General features: G+C 42.3%; 1 protein-coding gene across 3 annotated transcripts; it reads right to left on the bottom strand.

Annotated features, from left to right (window-relative positions):
- Nucleotides 1-5,154: 5,154 nt before the first annotated feature.
- LOC139557294 (glutathione synthetase-like) lies at nt 5,155-15,484 on the bottom strand. 3 transcript variants are annotated; one of them, XM_071371906.1, is made up of 13 exons: nt 15,293-15,484; nt 14,867-15,011; nt 12,613-12,797; nt 11,724-11,905; nt 7,859-7,998; nt 7,569-7,685; nt 7,314-7,394; nt 7,049-7,126; nt 6,817-6,883; nt 6,495-6,689; nt 6,289-6,370; nt 5,993-6,182; nt 5,155-5,758 (listed from the first exon to the last, which is right to left on the bottom strand). In XM_071371906.1, the coding sequence occupies exons 3-13, from the start codon at nt 12,791-12,793 to the stop codon at nt 5,635-5,637; spliced, it is 1,437 nt and encodes a 478-aa protein (XP_071228007.1). In that variant the 5' UTR covers nt 12,794-12,797; nt 14,867-15,011; nt 15,293-15,484; the 3' UTR covers nt 5,155-5,634. The 3 variants fall into 3 exon arrangements, with proteins under 3 accessions (XP_071228007.1, XP_071228008.1, XP_071228010.1); XM_071371907.1 differs by lacking the exon at nt 12,613-12,797 and having other exon boundaries at nt 11,724-11,945; nt 15,293-15,460; XM_071371909.1 differs by lacking the exons at nt 14,867-15,011; nt 15,293-15,484 and having other exon boundaries at nt 11,724-11,945; nt 12,613-12,731.
- Nucleotides 15,485-17,067: the final 1,583 nt, after the last annotated feature.

Below are 17,067 nucleotides of genomic sequence, written 5' to 3'. Positions count from 1 at the left end.
GGCTGAGGGACAGCGCTGGTGAAATAAAACCACCCTCAAATAAATTCAAGGACTGACCATCCATGAGATCAAAATTATATAGCCATGTTTATACAGTGTGTGTTTACAATTATATTGTTTACACATAATGGCGTAAAGCAAGCATATATTTTGGGCTCTGATAGGGTGAGTGAGACATTAAAAATATATTATTTTAGAATCAATGGTTATATATCATTAATTCCAAAAATGGATGTACCAATCCCACATTTGCATTCTATCCTAAGAATTTAATTAAAGGCCCGGTGTAGTCGAAAACATGATTTCCATATGTTTTATATACACTGAATTTATTAAACATTAGGAACACCTTCCTAATATTGAGTTGCGCACCCCCCCCCCCCCTCCCTTTTGCCCTCAGAACAACCTAAATTCCTTGGGGCATGGACTCTACACGGTGTCAAAAGCGTTACACAGGGACTTCAATACTTCCCACAGTTGTGTCAAGTTGACAGGATGTCCTTTGAGTGGTGGACCATTCTTGATACACACAGGAAACTGTTGAGCGTTAAAAACCCAGCAGCGTTGCAGTTCTTTTGCAGTTCTTAACACAAACCGGTGCACCTGGCACCTATTGTACTACCATACCCTGTTCAAAAGCTCTTCAATCTTTGTTTTGCTATTCAACCTCTGAATGGCACTCACACAATCCATGTCTCAATTGTCTCAAGGCTTAAACATCCTTCTTTAACCTGTCTTCTCCGCTTTGATCTATACTCATTGAATTGGATTTAACATGTGACATCAATAAGGGATCATAGCTTTAACCTGGAATCGCCTGGTCAGTCTATGTCATGGAAAGAGCAGGTCTTCTTTTGTATACTCAGTGCATTTCCACACTATGAGGTTGGAATAACACTGACATATTAAATGATTATAATGCCTTTGTAGCGTAAGAGCTGTTTGAAAATACATGTCGTTTTGGTCTGCCTGATGACATCACCAGGCGAGAAATGAGTTAATAGACCAAAAAAGAGAGAGGGTTCCAAACCTCTCTGCCAATAACAGCTAGTTTCCCCCCCCCCCACTCAGACCACTCCCAGACAGCCAGAGCAAAATTCTTGTTTGAGAAATTGCTCTTTGCTAAGAAGCTTTTTTTTTACCACTTTAGTTGAAAACATTCACAGTAAGGTACTTAATTGTTACCCAGAAATTATTTGACACTGAGATAAAAATAAAAAAAACAGCTACACTGGACCTTTAAGTCTAGATTTAAAAAAATTACATTTACACATCTGGTTCCCACTAACTCAATCGGACAACATTCCTCTCATGGCTAAGCACACCAGCATAGGTCCAATGGCTGACCTGCTACTTCTCAACTCGACAGGACAGTAGTGGAGAAGGTGGAACATTTAAATTCCTCGGCGTACACATCACGGACAAACTGAAATGGTCCACCCACACAGACAGTGTGGTGAAGAAGGCGCAACAGCGCCTCTTCAACCTCAGGAGGCTGAAGAAATTTGGCTTGTCACCAAAAACACTCAAACTTTTACAGATGCACAATCGAGAGCATCTTGTCGGGCTGTATCACCGCCTGATACGGCAACTGCACCGCCCACAACCGCAAGGCTCTCCAGAGGGTAGTGAGGTCTGCACAACGCATCACCGTGGGCAAACTACCTGCCCTCCAGGACACCTACATCACCCAATGTCAAAGGAAGGCCAAGAAGATCATCAAGTAAAAAACAACCACCCGAGCCACTGCCTGTATCATCCAGAAGGCGAGGTCAGTACAGGTGCATCAAAGCTGGGACCGAGAGATTGAAAAACAGCTTCTATCTCAAGGCCATCAGACTGTTAAACAGCCATCACTAACATTGAGTGGCTGCTGCCAATATACTGACTCAAATCTCTAGCCACTTTAATAATTAAAAATTGGATGTAATAAATGTATCACTAGTCACTGTAAACAATGCCACTTTATATGTTTACATACCCTACATTACTCATCTCATATGTATATACTGTACTCTATACCATCTACTGCATCTTGCCTATGCCGTTCGGCCATCGCTTATCCATATATTTATATGTAGATATTCTTATTCATTCCTTTGTTGTTGTGAAATTGTTAGATTACTTGTTAGATATTACTGCATGGTCGGAACTAGAAGCACAAGCATTTCGCTACACTCGCATTAACATCTGCTAACCAGGTGTATGTGACCAATACAATTTGATTTGACTTGTTACTTTCTGAACTAGATCGCATTATGTACATGCCTAGTTAAATAAAAAGGTTAAAAATATATATATATACAGTGGGGCAAAAAGTATTTAGTCAGCCACCAATTGTGCAAGTTCTCCCACTTAAAAAGATGAGAGGCCTGTAATTTTCATCATAGGTACACTTCAACTATGACAGACAAAATGAGAAAAAAAATCCAGAAAAACACACTGTAGGATTTTTAATGAATTTATTTGCAAATTATGGTGGAAAATAAGTATTTGGTCACCTACAAACAAGCAAGATTTCTGGCTCTCACAGACCTGTAACTTCTTCTTTAAGAGGCTCCTCTGTCCTCCACTCGTTACCTGTATTAATGGCACCTGTTTGAACTTGTTATCAGTATAAAAGACACCTGTCCACAACCTCAAACAGTCACACTCCAAACTCCACTATGGCCAAGACCAAAGAGCTGTCAAAGGACACCAGAAACAAAATTGTAGACCTGCATCAGGCTGGGAAGACTGAATCTGCAATAGGTAAGCAGCTTGGTTTGAAGAAATCAACTGTGGGAGCAATTATTAGGAAATGGAAGACATACAAGACCACTGATAATCTCCCTCGATCTGGGGCTCCACGCAAGATCTCTCCCCGTGGGGTCAAAATGATCACAAGAACGGTGAGCAAAAATCCCAGAACCACACGGGGGGATCTAGTGAATGACCTGCAGAGAGCTGGGACCAAAGTAACAAAGCCTACCATCAGTAACACACTACGCCGCCAGGGACTCAAATCCTGCAGTGCCAGACGTGTCCCCCTGCTTAAGCCAGTACATGTCCAGGCCCGTCTGAAGTTTGCTAGAGAGCATTTGGATGATCCAGAAGAAGATTGGGAGAATGTCATATGGTCAGATGAAACCAAAATATAACTTTTTGGTAAAAACTCAACTCGTCGTGTTTGGAGGACAAAGAATGCTGAGTTGCATCCAAAGAACACCATACCTACTGTGAAGCATGGGGGTGGAAACATCATGCTTTGGGGCTGTTTTTCTGCAAAGGGACCAGGACGACTGATCCGTGTAAAGGAAAGAATGAATGGGGCCATGTATCGTGAGATTTTGAGTGAAAACCTCCTTCCATCAGGAAGGGCATTGAAGATGAAACGTGGCTGGGTCTTTCAGCATGACAATGATCCCAAACACACCGCCCGGGCAACAAAGGAGTGGCTTCGTAAGAAGCATTTCAAGGTCCTGGAGTGGCATAGCCAGTCTCCAGATCTCAACCCCATAGAAAATCTTTGGAGGGAGTTGAAAGTCCGTGTTGCCCAGCAACAGCCCCAAAACATCACTGCTCTAGAGGAGATCTGCATGGAGGAATGGGCCAAAATACCAGCAACAGTGTGTGAAAACCTTGTGAAGACTTACAGAAAACGTTTGACCTCTGTCATTGCCAACAAAGGGTATATAACAAAGTATTGAGATAAACTTTTGTTATCGACCAAATACTTATTTTCCACCATAATTTGCAAATAAATTCATTAAAAATCCTACAATGTGATTTTCTGGATTTCTTTTTCTCATTTTGTCTGTCATAGTTGAAGTGTACCTATGATGAAAATTACAGGCCTCTCTCATCTTTTTAAGTGGGAGAACTTGCACCATTGGTGGCTGACTAAATACTTTTTTGCCCCACTGTATATTTTTAATTAAAAAAAGATTGATCTATCTATAGTAGGGGATGCCCTCTTTCCCTCAGATGAGTTGGGGGTCTCTTTAGTCCTTATCAAGACTCCATTTTGAAGGGCAAAGTCTTTAGCTTCTTCCACTAAGTCCTTTATAAGTTCAGTGTTCAGCAACACCTCTTCTGGAACCCCACTCGGACTGGTAGCCATTGCAGTTCACCTGTGTTCAAGATGTTAGTGGGATGGTTGAGCTGCAAAATTTGACTGGACTGTGCATAAAAGCACCAAATTTGGCACAGGGGTAGATGTATGTACCCTGAAAAGATTTAGATCTGGACCCCCCCCCACTGTGTTAAAGTGTACGAGCTGGAGAAAAGTCAAATGTTATTCTAGAGTTTTATCTGTGACTGTTTGTTCTTTGTATCCCCTCGTTTAAAATATGGAAAAAAATGAATTTGACATGTCATTTAGCAGATGCTCTTATCCAGAGCTAGTTACAGTAATGAGTGCATACATGTTCATATTTGTTCGTACTGGTCCCCCATGGGAATCAAACCTGGCATCGCAAGGTCCATGCACTACCAACTGAGCCACCATAGCAGTTCTATGATTTTTTATTTTTTTTTATCTAGGTACAGGTATAAAGTATAGCCTGTAGGCAACACATGAACATCAATCCATTTCTCCCAAAGTAAAGATGTCCTCTTAATGGCAGATGTGTTATATAATCCTCAGTGAACGGTTGAGCAAGCTATTGAATCTATGGTAGACACTTGCGCTTAAGGTTTTGGTCTATGAATACCTTAGCTCTGCCATACAATTAATCCAAGCAGCAGTTTGACTAGTTTACTGTATGTCATGACATCCAATTTTTCAAATGCAAAATGATGATGTACCTGGGCCATAACCTTTACAGCTTAGGTAATAATATATGCCATTTAGCAGACGCTTTTATCCATGGCTACTTAGTCATGTGTGCTTGCATTTTACATACGGGTGGTCCTGGGAATCTAACCTACTGTACTGGTGTTGCAATCGCCATACTTTACCAACTGAGCCACAGTAAGTAACACCCCCATGAATATGCAAATCACATATATTATTTTTTCCATGTCCCATCTGGTGTTCATAAAATGGAACTGAATTATATCTGTCAGATACCTTTATCCATCTGTCTAATGCCAATATAGTAACCCACTGCATCAAATCCCATCAGTATATTATGAATGCATATGAAAATAAATACAAAAAAAACTAAAGGCTGAAAGTCATAAAACAATTTATTACTATTATTCCCATAATCTATTTATCTTTATACTATTATTTACTCTAGGGATATTACCTCGCAATGGTTCTCTTCTTTCCTGATTAAAACAGTTTCTCCATTTCAATATCTGGAATACTACAGTTTTTGGTGTGAAATAATCAGAGTTCTGTATTTTCTGTTTCCATTCATTTCTTGGCTCTGTTTAAGTCTACCGAGCAGTGATAGAAATGTATTGTGGCAGTAAGACTTCATAGTGTCCACACACAGCTGTTCTTCGTCCATCAGGCTCATTCCTGATCTGCACAGGCTCTAAGAGCACACATTTGATTCTACTGTAAAAGTATAAAATAAACATCTAAAATAGATGGGGAGCAGCAATTTTCTCTGCAGTCAAAGAAGAGCACTTGTGTGTTTAACTTTTCTTATTACCATCTTTGTGCAGTTTCACTATTAATGTGACAGAGGGCAGTGTCGGTCAGACGAGGAGTGGATTGTCTAGCACTGCCACTCCAGAAGCCACACCTCCATCAGAGTGTTCATCACTCTTGGTCCTCAGCAGATGTCCAACACACTCATTCAGCACCATGTCTTGCCCATGCCTGTGTGGACACAGAAATCATGAGGACACACACACAACCATTCAGAGAGGAGACAGAAGGCATCTTCATTACTCTGCAGGAGTACATTGTTATCACCACATCTTGACACAATAGTTTTCAGTGGGCCAAAATGTATACCACCTCCAATTACAGTATACTTCATTCCAACTCACATATACAATTTCTATAAAGTTGTCATGACAGGAATGTATACAGAAGGGTCTTTGACTGTACCTGACGTAGGCCCCAAATACACCCAGCTCACTTAGGCAGGTGCTGAGTTTGAGTGGCGTCCCCAGTCTAAGGAGGTAGTTGTGTACAGGGCGGGGCTGAACCTTGTCCATCAGAATATAGGCCATCCTCTCTGTGCTCTGCTTCACACCCTCCAGTACCTGACAGATCTCAGCTCCATAGAGGTTGTTGCCTACAGGAGTAGAGGAAATCTACACTTTAGCAGACAGGCCAGAGCCTGACAAGGTTAGAGGTCAGGGTCACAAGAGATGTGAAGTAAAGAGCTGAGGTCCTCTTACCCCCACCTTCCCTCTGTGGCTTCAAGACAAACTGGTCTGGTTTTGCCAAAGCCATAGCCACAGTCTTGTCACCTTCTGGTCCCTGTTAGTAAGATTGAATAAGAAAGTTGAAGCAGAAAAGCAAACTGCTAGGAAAGGCTTTATAAAGAAAGAGGTATGTAAGTACACATTGTCAAGAGTCCAAAAGAGCCCGGTTTTGTTCTTACCATGTCTAGAGTATACAGCCCAGCAAAGGTTGCCCGGATCTGGTCCACAACGTCAGGTTCACCAGGAAAGAACCTCTCCAGAACACCCGGTCTGGCCAGTTCCTGTTGGACCTTCTTGGTGCCAGCCAGGTGGGTACTGATATCTGGACACTTCACAGCCATAGAGCGTTCCATCATGAGGCGAGCCTCCCAGTTCTACAAAAAAAATCATACACATTGTCATGATAATAAGTGATTGCATCAGTTTCACGATGACAGATTTGACAACCCCAGCAAAGCTCTGAGAACAGAAAGAAAGAAATGAAGATGCTTGTGTTCAAACCTGTTCTGTGTAGTTCTGTGGCATGTACCCATTGCGGAAATATACAATAGCAACCTCCCGTCCATCTCTGCAACAAAATGGTTTTAAATGAAACAATGAGCATGGCATTACATTGAAAGTAAGGCAATGTTCAACAGTCTTATCAGTAACAGATGTTGCAAAATCAAAACATTAGTATATGTTGAGCACGCAAATGACTGTAATAAACTTTTTAAAAGAAAGTAACACTTACACAAACAGCCTCTTATCCTGATCAAGGAATCCCGTCTTAGCTACATCTTCAAACTGTCTTCGTATAACAGGAATATTTCTGAAAACAAGCAGAAATATTTTATGTCGCGCCGTTTTGATATACCAATGGTAGTCAACTACATTTGTCTACCATGGCTACAAAAGTGGCATTAGGAGGCTCCATCACAGCATCATCAACAGGATAAAAATCAGATGATTGCGTCAGAGTTGATTATGATGCGTTTGACCAAGCACCTAGGCCTTACCTCTTCCATAGCTCATTCTCCACATATCGATGGTCGAAGATGTTTCTTTGGAGCTCTTCAACCAGATACAAGACTACTGCCCTTTAATGACAGAATGACCCATATTAAACGCTCAGCAGTGGTATCTACTTTGTGTTCTGTTACTGACAGACAACCAACAAAACGTCCTAGTTTTCTGTATCCTCTTTTGTTCTTTGTACAAACTGACAGATCTCAAACGCATTCACACATCTGAATCCTAACCAAGAAACCCACCTTTCTGAGCCGTAGAGGTCCCAGGCCGTAGCTAAGCCCTTTGCCAGACCTGCAGACGGGTTATTGTCTAGGATACGCTTGCTATCCTCCAACCGACCAGCCACCTTCAGGATGTGTCTATTGATGCAGACATAGACAGGGTCATTCACAGGGCATTCAATTGTTTACAACTTTTTCTTCAAACCAGACATACTTCTCCAATTCCCTTTCCCATCCTCCCGTATCTTTTACAGCAGGAGAATAAAAACCTTCAGCAGGGAAAACCGGCAGTATTGTTGTGGTTCACATACCGGTGGACATTTGGCGTGTGTGAGGCAAGACCACCAAAACTGGCAGCAATGGTGTTGATCTCGATCTGCTTCAGGGAGGCACTCCCATCCCCATTCTGGTCCAGCATGTAGTCTGAGCGATTCAGACCCAAAACTATGGACTGGAAATGTACAATGAATAAATGAGCATGAGCAAGGTCTTTGACCTCATCCTAAACGTATTTGATTGTTGCAACTTGAAATGCATTCAAACATAGCATCTGATATTGCTCAGCCTTCAACACCATAGTACCCTCCAAGCTCATCATTAAGCTCAGGGCCCTGGGTCTGAACCCTACCCTGTGCAACTGGGTCCTGGACTTCACTGATCCTCAACACAGGGGCACCACAAGGGTGCATGCTCAGCCCCCTCCTGTACTCCCTGTTCACCCATGACTGCATGGCACGCACGCCTCCAACTCAATCATCAAGTTTGCAGTTGACAACAGTAGTAGGCCTGATTACCAACAACGACGAGACAGACTACAGGGAGGAGGTGAGGGCCCTGGCGAAGTGGTGCCAGGAAAATAACTTGTCCCTCAACAAAACAAAGGATCTGATTATGGACTTCACGAAAGAGAAGCGGGAGCACGCCACTATCCACATCGACGAGAATGCAGTGGAGAAGGTGGAAAGTAGAGGTTGACCGATTAATTGGAATGGCCGATTAATTAAGGCAGATTAAGTTTTCATAACAATCGGAAATCTGTATTCTTGGACACCGATTTGGCCAATTAAAAAAAAAAAATCTTTTTTTTTTTTTTTACACCTTTATTTAATCTTTATTTAACTAGGCAAGTCAGCTAAGAACACATTCTTATTTTCAATGACGGCCTAGGAACGGTGGGTTAACTGCCTCGTTCAGGGGCAGAACGACAGATTTTTACCTTGTCAGCTCGGGGGATTCAATCTTGCAACCTTACAGTTAACTAGTCCAACGCTCTAACCACCTGATTACATTGCACTCCACGAGGAGCCTGCCTGTTACGCGAATGCAGTAGAAGCCAAGGTAAGTTGCTAGCTAGCATTAAACTTATCTTAGAAAAAACAATCAATCATAATCACTAGTTAACTACACATGGTTGAGGATATTACTAGTTTATCTAGCGTGTCCTGCGTTGCATATAATCGATGCAGTGCGCATTCGCGAAAAAGGACTGTCATTGCTCCAACGTGTACCTAACCATAAACATCAATGCCTTTCTTAAAATCAATACACAGAAGTATATATTTTTAAACCTGCATATTTAGCTAAAAGAAATGCAGGTTAGCAGGCAATATTAACCAGGTGAAATTGTGTCACTTCTCTTGCGTTCATTGCACGCAGAGTCAGAGTATATGCAACAGTTTGAGCCACCTGGCTCATTGCGAAATAATTTGCCAGAATTTTACATAATTATGACATAACAATGAAGGTTGTGCAATGTAACAGGAATATTTAGACTTATGGATGCCACCCGTTAAATAAAATACGGAACGGTTCCGTATTTCACTGAAAGAATAAACGTCTTGTTTTCGAGATGATAGTTTCCGGATTCTACCATATTAATGACCTAAGGCTCGTATTTCTGTGTGTTATTATGTTATAACTAAGTCTATGATTTGATAGAGCAGTCTGACTGAGCGGTGGTAGGCAGCATCAGGCTCGTAAGCATTCATTCAAACAGCACTTTCCTGCGTTTTGCCAGAAGCTCTTCCCTGTGCTTCAAGCCTATCAACTCCCAAGATTAGGCTGGTGTAACCGATGTGAAATGGCTAGCTAGTTAGCTGGGTGCGCACTAATAGCGTTTCAAATGTCACTTGCTCTGAGACTTGGAGTAGTTATTCCCCTTGCTCTGCATGGGTAACGCTGCTTCGAGGGTGGATGTTGTCGTTGTGTTCCTGGTTCGAGCCCAGGTAGGAGCGAGGAGAGGGATGGAAGCTATACTGTTACACTGGCAATACTAAAGTGCCTATAAGAACATCCAATAGTCAAAGATATGAAATACAAATTGTATAGAGAGAAATAGTCCTATAATTCCAATAATAACTACAACCAAAAACTTCTTACCTGGGAATATTGAAGACTCATGTTAAAAGGAACCACCAGCTTTCATATGTTCTCATGATCTGAGCAAGGTCTAGGACTAGTTACCATGGTGCTTGCCTACGGAGCTGTGAGGGGAACGGCACCTCCGTACCTTCAGGCTCTGATCAGGCCCTACACCCAAACAAGGGCACTGCGTTCATCCACCTCTGGCCTGCTCGCCTCCCTACCTCTGAGGAAGTACAGCTCCCGCTCAGCCCAGTCAAAACTGTTCGCTGCTCTGGCACCCCAATGGTGGAACAAACTCCCCCACGACGCCAGGTCAGCGGAGTCAATCACCACCTTCCGGAAACACCTGAAACACCACCTCTAAGGAATACCTAGGATAGGATAAAGTAATCCTTCTAACCCCCCCCCCCCTTAAAAGAGTTAGATGCACTATTGTAAAGTGGTTGTTCCACTGGATATCATAAGGTGAATGCACCAACTTGTAAGTCGCTCTGGATAAGAGCGTCTGCTAAATGACTTAAATGTAAATGTAAATGCAGGGAACTTAAACGTTAGCTTTCTTACATGGCACATATTGCACTTTTACTTTCTTCTCCAACACTTTGTTTTTGCATTATTTAAACCAAATTGAACATGTTTCATTATTTATTTGAGGCTAAATTGATTTTATTGATGTATTATATTAAGTTAAAATAGGTGTTCATTCAGTATTTTTGTAATTGTCATTATTAAAAATAAAAAAAAATAAAATCGGCCGATTAATCGGTATCGGCTTTTTTGGGTTCTCCAATAATCGGTATCGGCGTTGAAAAATCATAATCGGTCGACCTCTAGTGGAAAGATTCAAGTTCCTTGGCGTACACATCACTGACAATCTGAAATGGTTCAGCGCCTCTTCAACCTCAGGAAGCTGATGAAATTTTGGCTTGGCCCCTACGACCCACACAAGCTTTTACAGATGCACAATTGAGAGCAGCTTGTCGGGCTGCATCCACGCCTTGTCGGGCTGCATTGCGGGCGGTGCAGTACGGCAACTGCACCGCCCGCAACCGGGCTCTCCAGAGGGTGGTGTGGTCTGCCCAACACATAACCGGTGGCACACTGCCTGCCAAAAAGATCATCAAGGACATCAACCACCCGAGCCAAGGTCTGTTCACACCGCTATAATCCAGAAGGCAAGGTCAGTAGACGTGCATCAAAGCTGGGACCGAGACTGAAAAACAGCTTCTGTCTCAAGGCCATCAGACTGTTAAACAGCCGTCACTAACACAGAGGCTGCTGCCTACATAAAGACTCAAAAGCATTGGCCACTTTAATAAATGGATCACTAGTCCTTTAATAATGTTTACATATCTTACATTACTCATCTCCTATGTATATACTGTATTTTATACCATCTACTGCATCGCTGCACCGCTCGGCCATCGCTCATCCATATATTTATATGGACATATTCTTATTCCATCCCTTTAGATGTGTGTATTAGGTAGTTGTTGTAGAATTGTTAGATATTACTGCACTGTTGGAACTAGAAGCACAAGCATTTCGCTACACTCGCATTAACATCTGCTAACCATGTGTATGACCAATAAAATCTGATCTCATGTATATACTGTATTCTATTCTACTGTATTTTAGTCAATGCCACTCATCTTAATATTTATATATTTTTTTATTCCATTATTTTACTTTTAGATGTGTGTATTGTTAGATATTACTGCACTGTTGGAGCTACGAACACAAGCATTTCACAACACCTGCAAAAAATGTGACCAATAACATTTGATTTGTTAGAAAGCAATAATACCCTACCTGGGTCTTGCCTTCCCGTAAAACATGTCTGTATATATTGAACAACCTCCCAGTGAAATCATCCACTTTGATGGTGCTGGCTAGAGCCTCCTCCAGGAAGCTTGAGTCCTGGCTGATCTTGTCCACCAGTCGGTTGTAGTGCGTTTGTACTGCTAGAGCCTGGTGGAAGGCAGCCTTGGGCACTGGTGAGGGGAAAAGTGTGAACGGTGCATAGGTCACCACCTGAAACCAAACACACAATAAGGGTGCCTTTGTAAATTCCCCATGGCAATCTACTCTGATTTGAGAGTGGCAGAGTGCAGAATAAATGAGGAGTTTGTGAATGCCCTAAACTCTTGTTATGGCAGATATGTAAACATTGGCAAAGAAACTGATTTCAATTGTTGCCAGTAACCCAGTTAGTCACCAACGCTCTAGATAACACGAAAGCAGCCTAACCAGCTCTGCTAGGGCGAGTAAAATGTTCAAAGTGAGGTGTTAAAGCTTCTTCCAGACACAAAAGAGAGCACGCTTATATTATTTTGGATGTTTTCAGCACAATTTCCAAGACGGATCAAAAACTCTGCTGCAGATATATATACTGAGCAATGTTTGGAACATCAAATTGCTATAACATCACAGTATCAATTCAGAAAACATATAGAATCGTGAGAATAGCCATATACAGTACCAGTCAAAAGTTAGGACACACCTACTAATTCAAGGGTTTTTATTTGTACTATTTTCTACATTGTAGAATAATAGTGAAGACATCAAAACTATGAAATAACACGTGTAGTAACCAAGAAAGTGTTAAACTAAATATTTTTTTATATTTGAGATTCTTCAAAGTAGCCACCGTTTGCCTTGACAGTTTGCACACTCTTGGCATTCTCTCAACCAGCATTACCTGGAATGATTTTCCAGTCTTCCACATATGCTGAGCACTTGTTGGATGCCAACTCATCCCAAACTATCTCAATTGGGTTGAGGTCGGGTGATTGTGGTGGCCAGGTCATCTGATGCAGCACTCCATCACTCTCCTTCTTGGTCAAATAGCCCTTACACAGCCTGGAGGTGTGTTTGGTCATTGTCCTGTTGAAAAACAAATTATAGTCCCACTGAGCACAAACCAGATGGGATGATGTATTGCTGCAGAATGCTGTGGTAGCCATGCTGGTTAAGTGTGCCTTGAATTCTAAATAAATCACAGACAGTGTCAGCAGCAAAGCACGCCCACACCATAACACCTCCTTCTCCATGCTTTACGGTGGGAACCACACATGCGGATAACATCTGTTCACCTACTCTGCGTCTCACAAAGACACGCACATTTGGACTCAGAGAAAAAGACAGATTTCCACCAGTCTAATGGCCATTGCTTGTGTTTCTTGGCCCAAGCAAGTCTCTTCTTCTTATTGGTGTCCTTTATTAGTGGTTTCTTTGCAGCAATTCGACCATGAAGGCCTGATTCACACAGTCTCATCTGAACAGTTGATGTTGAGACATGTCTGTTACTTGAACTGTGTGAAGCATTTATTTGGGCTGCAATTCCTGAGGCTGGTAACTCTAATGAACTTATCATCTACAGTAGAGGTAACTCTGGGTCTTCCATTCCTGTGGCGGTCGTCATGAGAGCCAGTTTCATCATAGCGCTTGAAGGTTTTTGCGACTGCACCTGAAGGAACTTTCAAAGTTCTTCAGATTTTCCGTATTGACTGACCTTCATGTCTTAATGGACTGTCGTTTCTCTTTGCTTATTTTAGCTGTTCTTGCCATAATATGGACATGGTCTTTTACCAAATAGGGCTATCTTCTGTATACACCCCCTACCTTGTCACAACACAACTGATTGGCTCAAACACATTGAGGAAAGAAATTCCACAAATTAACTTTTAATGCACACCTGTTAATTGAAATGCATTCCAGGTGACTACCTCATGAAGCTGGTTGAGAGAATGCCAAGAGTGTGCAAACTATTTCATAGTTTTGATGTCTTCACTATTATTCTACAATGTAGATGTAGATAAAAGTAAAAATAAACAAAAAAACCTGGAATGAGTAGGTGTGTGTCCAAACTTTTTTATATATAAAAAATGTAACCTTTATTTAACTAGGCATAACAGTTCAAAACAAATTCTTATTTACAATGACGACATAAACCGGCCAAACCCGGACGACGCAGGGCCAATTGTGCGCCACCCTATGGGACTCCCAATCACAGCCGGTAGTGATACAGCCTGGATTTGAACCAGGGTGTCTGTAGTGACGCCTCTAGCACTGAGATGCAGTGCCTTACACCGCTGCGCCACTCGGGAGCCCTATATATCATGATCGTGAGGTACCTGGAAAGTCCTAGCCCCAGTGCTTGATTGCCGCCGAGGTCAGAACGCTAGGATCAAACCTACTCCTCGGTCGAGAGTTTAACGCTCTGAATTTACGAAAGGACACTCTGACAACACCCTGAATTTACAAACGACCAGAGCGCAATCTAGAATGAATTTACGAACTTGATGTTATTGGGATTTCTCTGATTATCACAACAGATTGACATGTACAAAGTACAGGTAAGCAATTGAATTGCATTAAATGTCTTGGCATTCTGTTCTCTGAACATTTAAGATGGTAGATTAGATACTTGGTATAGTGAAAAATAAACAGAAAAACATGTAACATGACCACTGAGACAGAATAAATTCCCACAGGTGCACAACTTTAGTTTTAGAAGTGGAGCGGGGGACACATCTAAAACCAGTCAGATAACCACGCCAAACAGTCTACCCGACCACTCGGAGGCGTCCGCATGTTCCTAAAGCACACCGCTGCCTCGTTTTGTATCACATTCATTCCAATGATAAAACATGTCCCCCCGTCCCCGTCCCCCCGTCCGCGGTGAAAGTCGCACCCCTGGATTTCCACAAATCCAGTCAGACAACACAGGCTCAAAAGAGAGAATTCCTGGCATGGCTGGTCATTACAAACGCCATTTTTTGAACAGTATAGTTCCAATGGCTGCCCAGTTCCTCCTTCTCCCACTTCTCCTTTGAATTAAATTAACCCAGATAGGGGATTTTCGCCATCTAATAGTAGAAAATTCTATAGTTATCAAACAACAGTTCAGTGTGTCTAAAAGGTTTAGCCTAATCAAGCAGAAAAAGGTTTACCTCTGATGAGTTGGGTGTCTCTTTAGTCCGCATCAACACTCCATTTAGAAGGGCTGAGTCTTTTGCCACATCCACTAAGTCCTTTATAAGATCATTATCCATTAACACATCCTCTGGTATCCCGTTGGCAGCCATTGCAGTTCACCTGTGCAAGGTGAGACCAACATAACGTATTTGCATTGTCACCATGACAAAACAGATGATTGATTTAACCTTTATTTAGACAGGGATCCCCATTGAGATTAGCTTCGACCGCAACTGGATTCTGATTGTGTCGGGATATTGGGCTAATACAGAGATGTAACGTTACATACTAAAGTTAGCAAGATACTGTAGCTAGCTAGTTAACGTTAGCTACCAGCAGCATACACATACACTTTGGCTTGCTATCAACGTAAATGCACCACCACATGTTAAATGACAAACCTGTCCTTCTATACGCCGATTATGCTCAGATGATGTGCTCTGGAATGGCAACCCCCCCACCAAAAAAAACAGATGTTTTTCCCTTCAAGAATGAACACCACGGATAAACATGGACTTGGGGGCAAACCAAAGACTACGCCTTTTCCTCTCTCTTCAAAGCTCACTACCGTGAAAACGTATTCTTCTGTGGATTTTATATGGCAGTTGGCAACCAACTAAGGCGCATTACCGCCACCAACTGGACTGGAGTGTGGACCAGCGATAGCGAAGGTCTAAATCCTGCCCAATATTTTCGTCTCCTTAAGGAAACGAAATACATAATTCAATACTATATCCCCTGAAGATTTATCCAGCAATTCAATTAATCCTGGCTCTTCAACCCTATTACTCCTAAAATCTAATAACAATCGCTCCCTTTCCCTCCCATATTTCTGGCACTGAAATAGAACATATTCCACTGTTTCCATCTCCTCCTGACAATGATCACACCTCCCAGTCAGATGTTTCCCCACCAATTTCAATGTACTATTGAGCCTTGTGATTACACTTTCCTCCCTTCTCTCTCAGTCTGAGGACCTCCCTGCCCCCACCTTTTCCTGGATCTTATACAGGTGTCTTCCCTTTCTCTCCCTGTTCCACAACTCTTGCCATTTGTTTTTAACCACTGTTCTTATTGACCCCTTGGCTTTACTGCTTGACAATTCCATCTCACCATTAGGATGTTTAAGAGCCTAATTGGTGATAACATCCACCTCCTCATTCCCCTCTACTCCCACATGAGCTGGTAACCAGAGGAACATCACAAATACCCCCCTGTCTCACCCTATACAAGCACTGCAAAACCCCATACAATACATCATGTCTGCTCTGTGACACAAATGTATTTAAGCTCATCAGTGCTGCACAAGAGTCAGAGCAGATGGCCTCACCTCTGGCCTCACCTCCTCCACCCACTCTGCAGCCAATAGTATGGCCAACAACTCCATTGTGTAAACAGATAAATGATCCGTGGCTCTTTTTGTCACTGCCACCTTAAACTCAGGAATACTAAAAGCTGCACCGGTCCTCCCTGTTTTAGGGTCCTTAGATCCATTTGTGAATATATTCAAGAAAGCATAGTACTGTGTTCTTAAATGTTCACTTACAACTGAATCTACTCCTTCCTCAACATCTCATACCCTCTCAAGCAACCCTAGATCACTGGCTGAGGGAGAAACCAAGGTGGGATAACAGGACGAACCACAGAGGGGCTAAACTCCCTCCCAAACAACACCATCTCTCTTGCCATGCCATTGCCTATCCACCCAAAGCTTGTATTAAGATTTTGTTCATGTTCCCAGCACTCTAGGAGTACCATTTTTGTAGGGTGCATAACTGTATGTCATTGTAGATTTACCCAATATGTCATGGCTAGCTGTTTTCTTCTTAACTTTAACAGCATCTCTTCCAGGATCGCTGCTACCGGGGCAGTCCTAAGGGCTCCACAACATATTCTTAGGGCTTGGGCTTTTTTAAAGACGTCTGAGCGGCTGATCCATATGCTATACTTCCATAATCCAGTGTTGACCTTAACAGTGCTATATATAGCATTTTCAACACCATTCTACCATTCTATTTTCACTCCATTCCTGACAAGCAACGCATCACATTCAATATTTTCTTTCCTTTGACAACTACTCTGTTAATATGCTCCGCCCGTGTCATTCGAGTGTCAAACCAGACCCCCAGGAACCTAAAACCCTCCCACCCTCTCCAGATTCCTTCCATACAGCTTC

Source organism: Salvelinus alpinus, chromosome 28 (assembly GCF_045679555.1).
Source record: "Salvelinus alpinus chromosome 28, SLU_Salpinus.1, whole genome shotgun sequence".
Taxonomy (NCBI): Eukaryota; Metazoa; Chordata; class Actinopteri; order Salmoniformes; family Salmonidae; genus Salvelinus; species Salvelinus alpinus.
This window is presented reverse-complemented; position numbering and strand designations above follow the sequence as displayed.

Bases quoted from the DNA above. Each gene is read 5' to 3' on its own strand.
- LOC139557294 (XM_071371906.1), bottom strand. From the start codon at position 12,793: ATGACCAAACACACCTCCAGGCTGTGTAAGGGCTATTTGACCAAGAAG. The intron at 7,999-11,723 runs GTAGGGTATTAT...GTACATTTCCAG, and splicing joins TACGGGAAGGCAAGACCCAG to TCCATAGTTTTGGGTCTGAA. The intron at 5,759-5,992 runs GTACAGTCAAAG...GTGTCCACACAG, and splicing joins GTATTTGGGGCCTACGTCAG to GCATGGGCAAGACATGGTGC.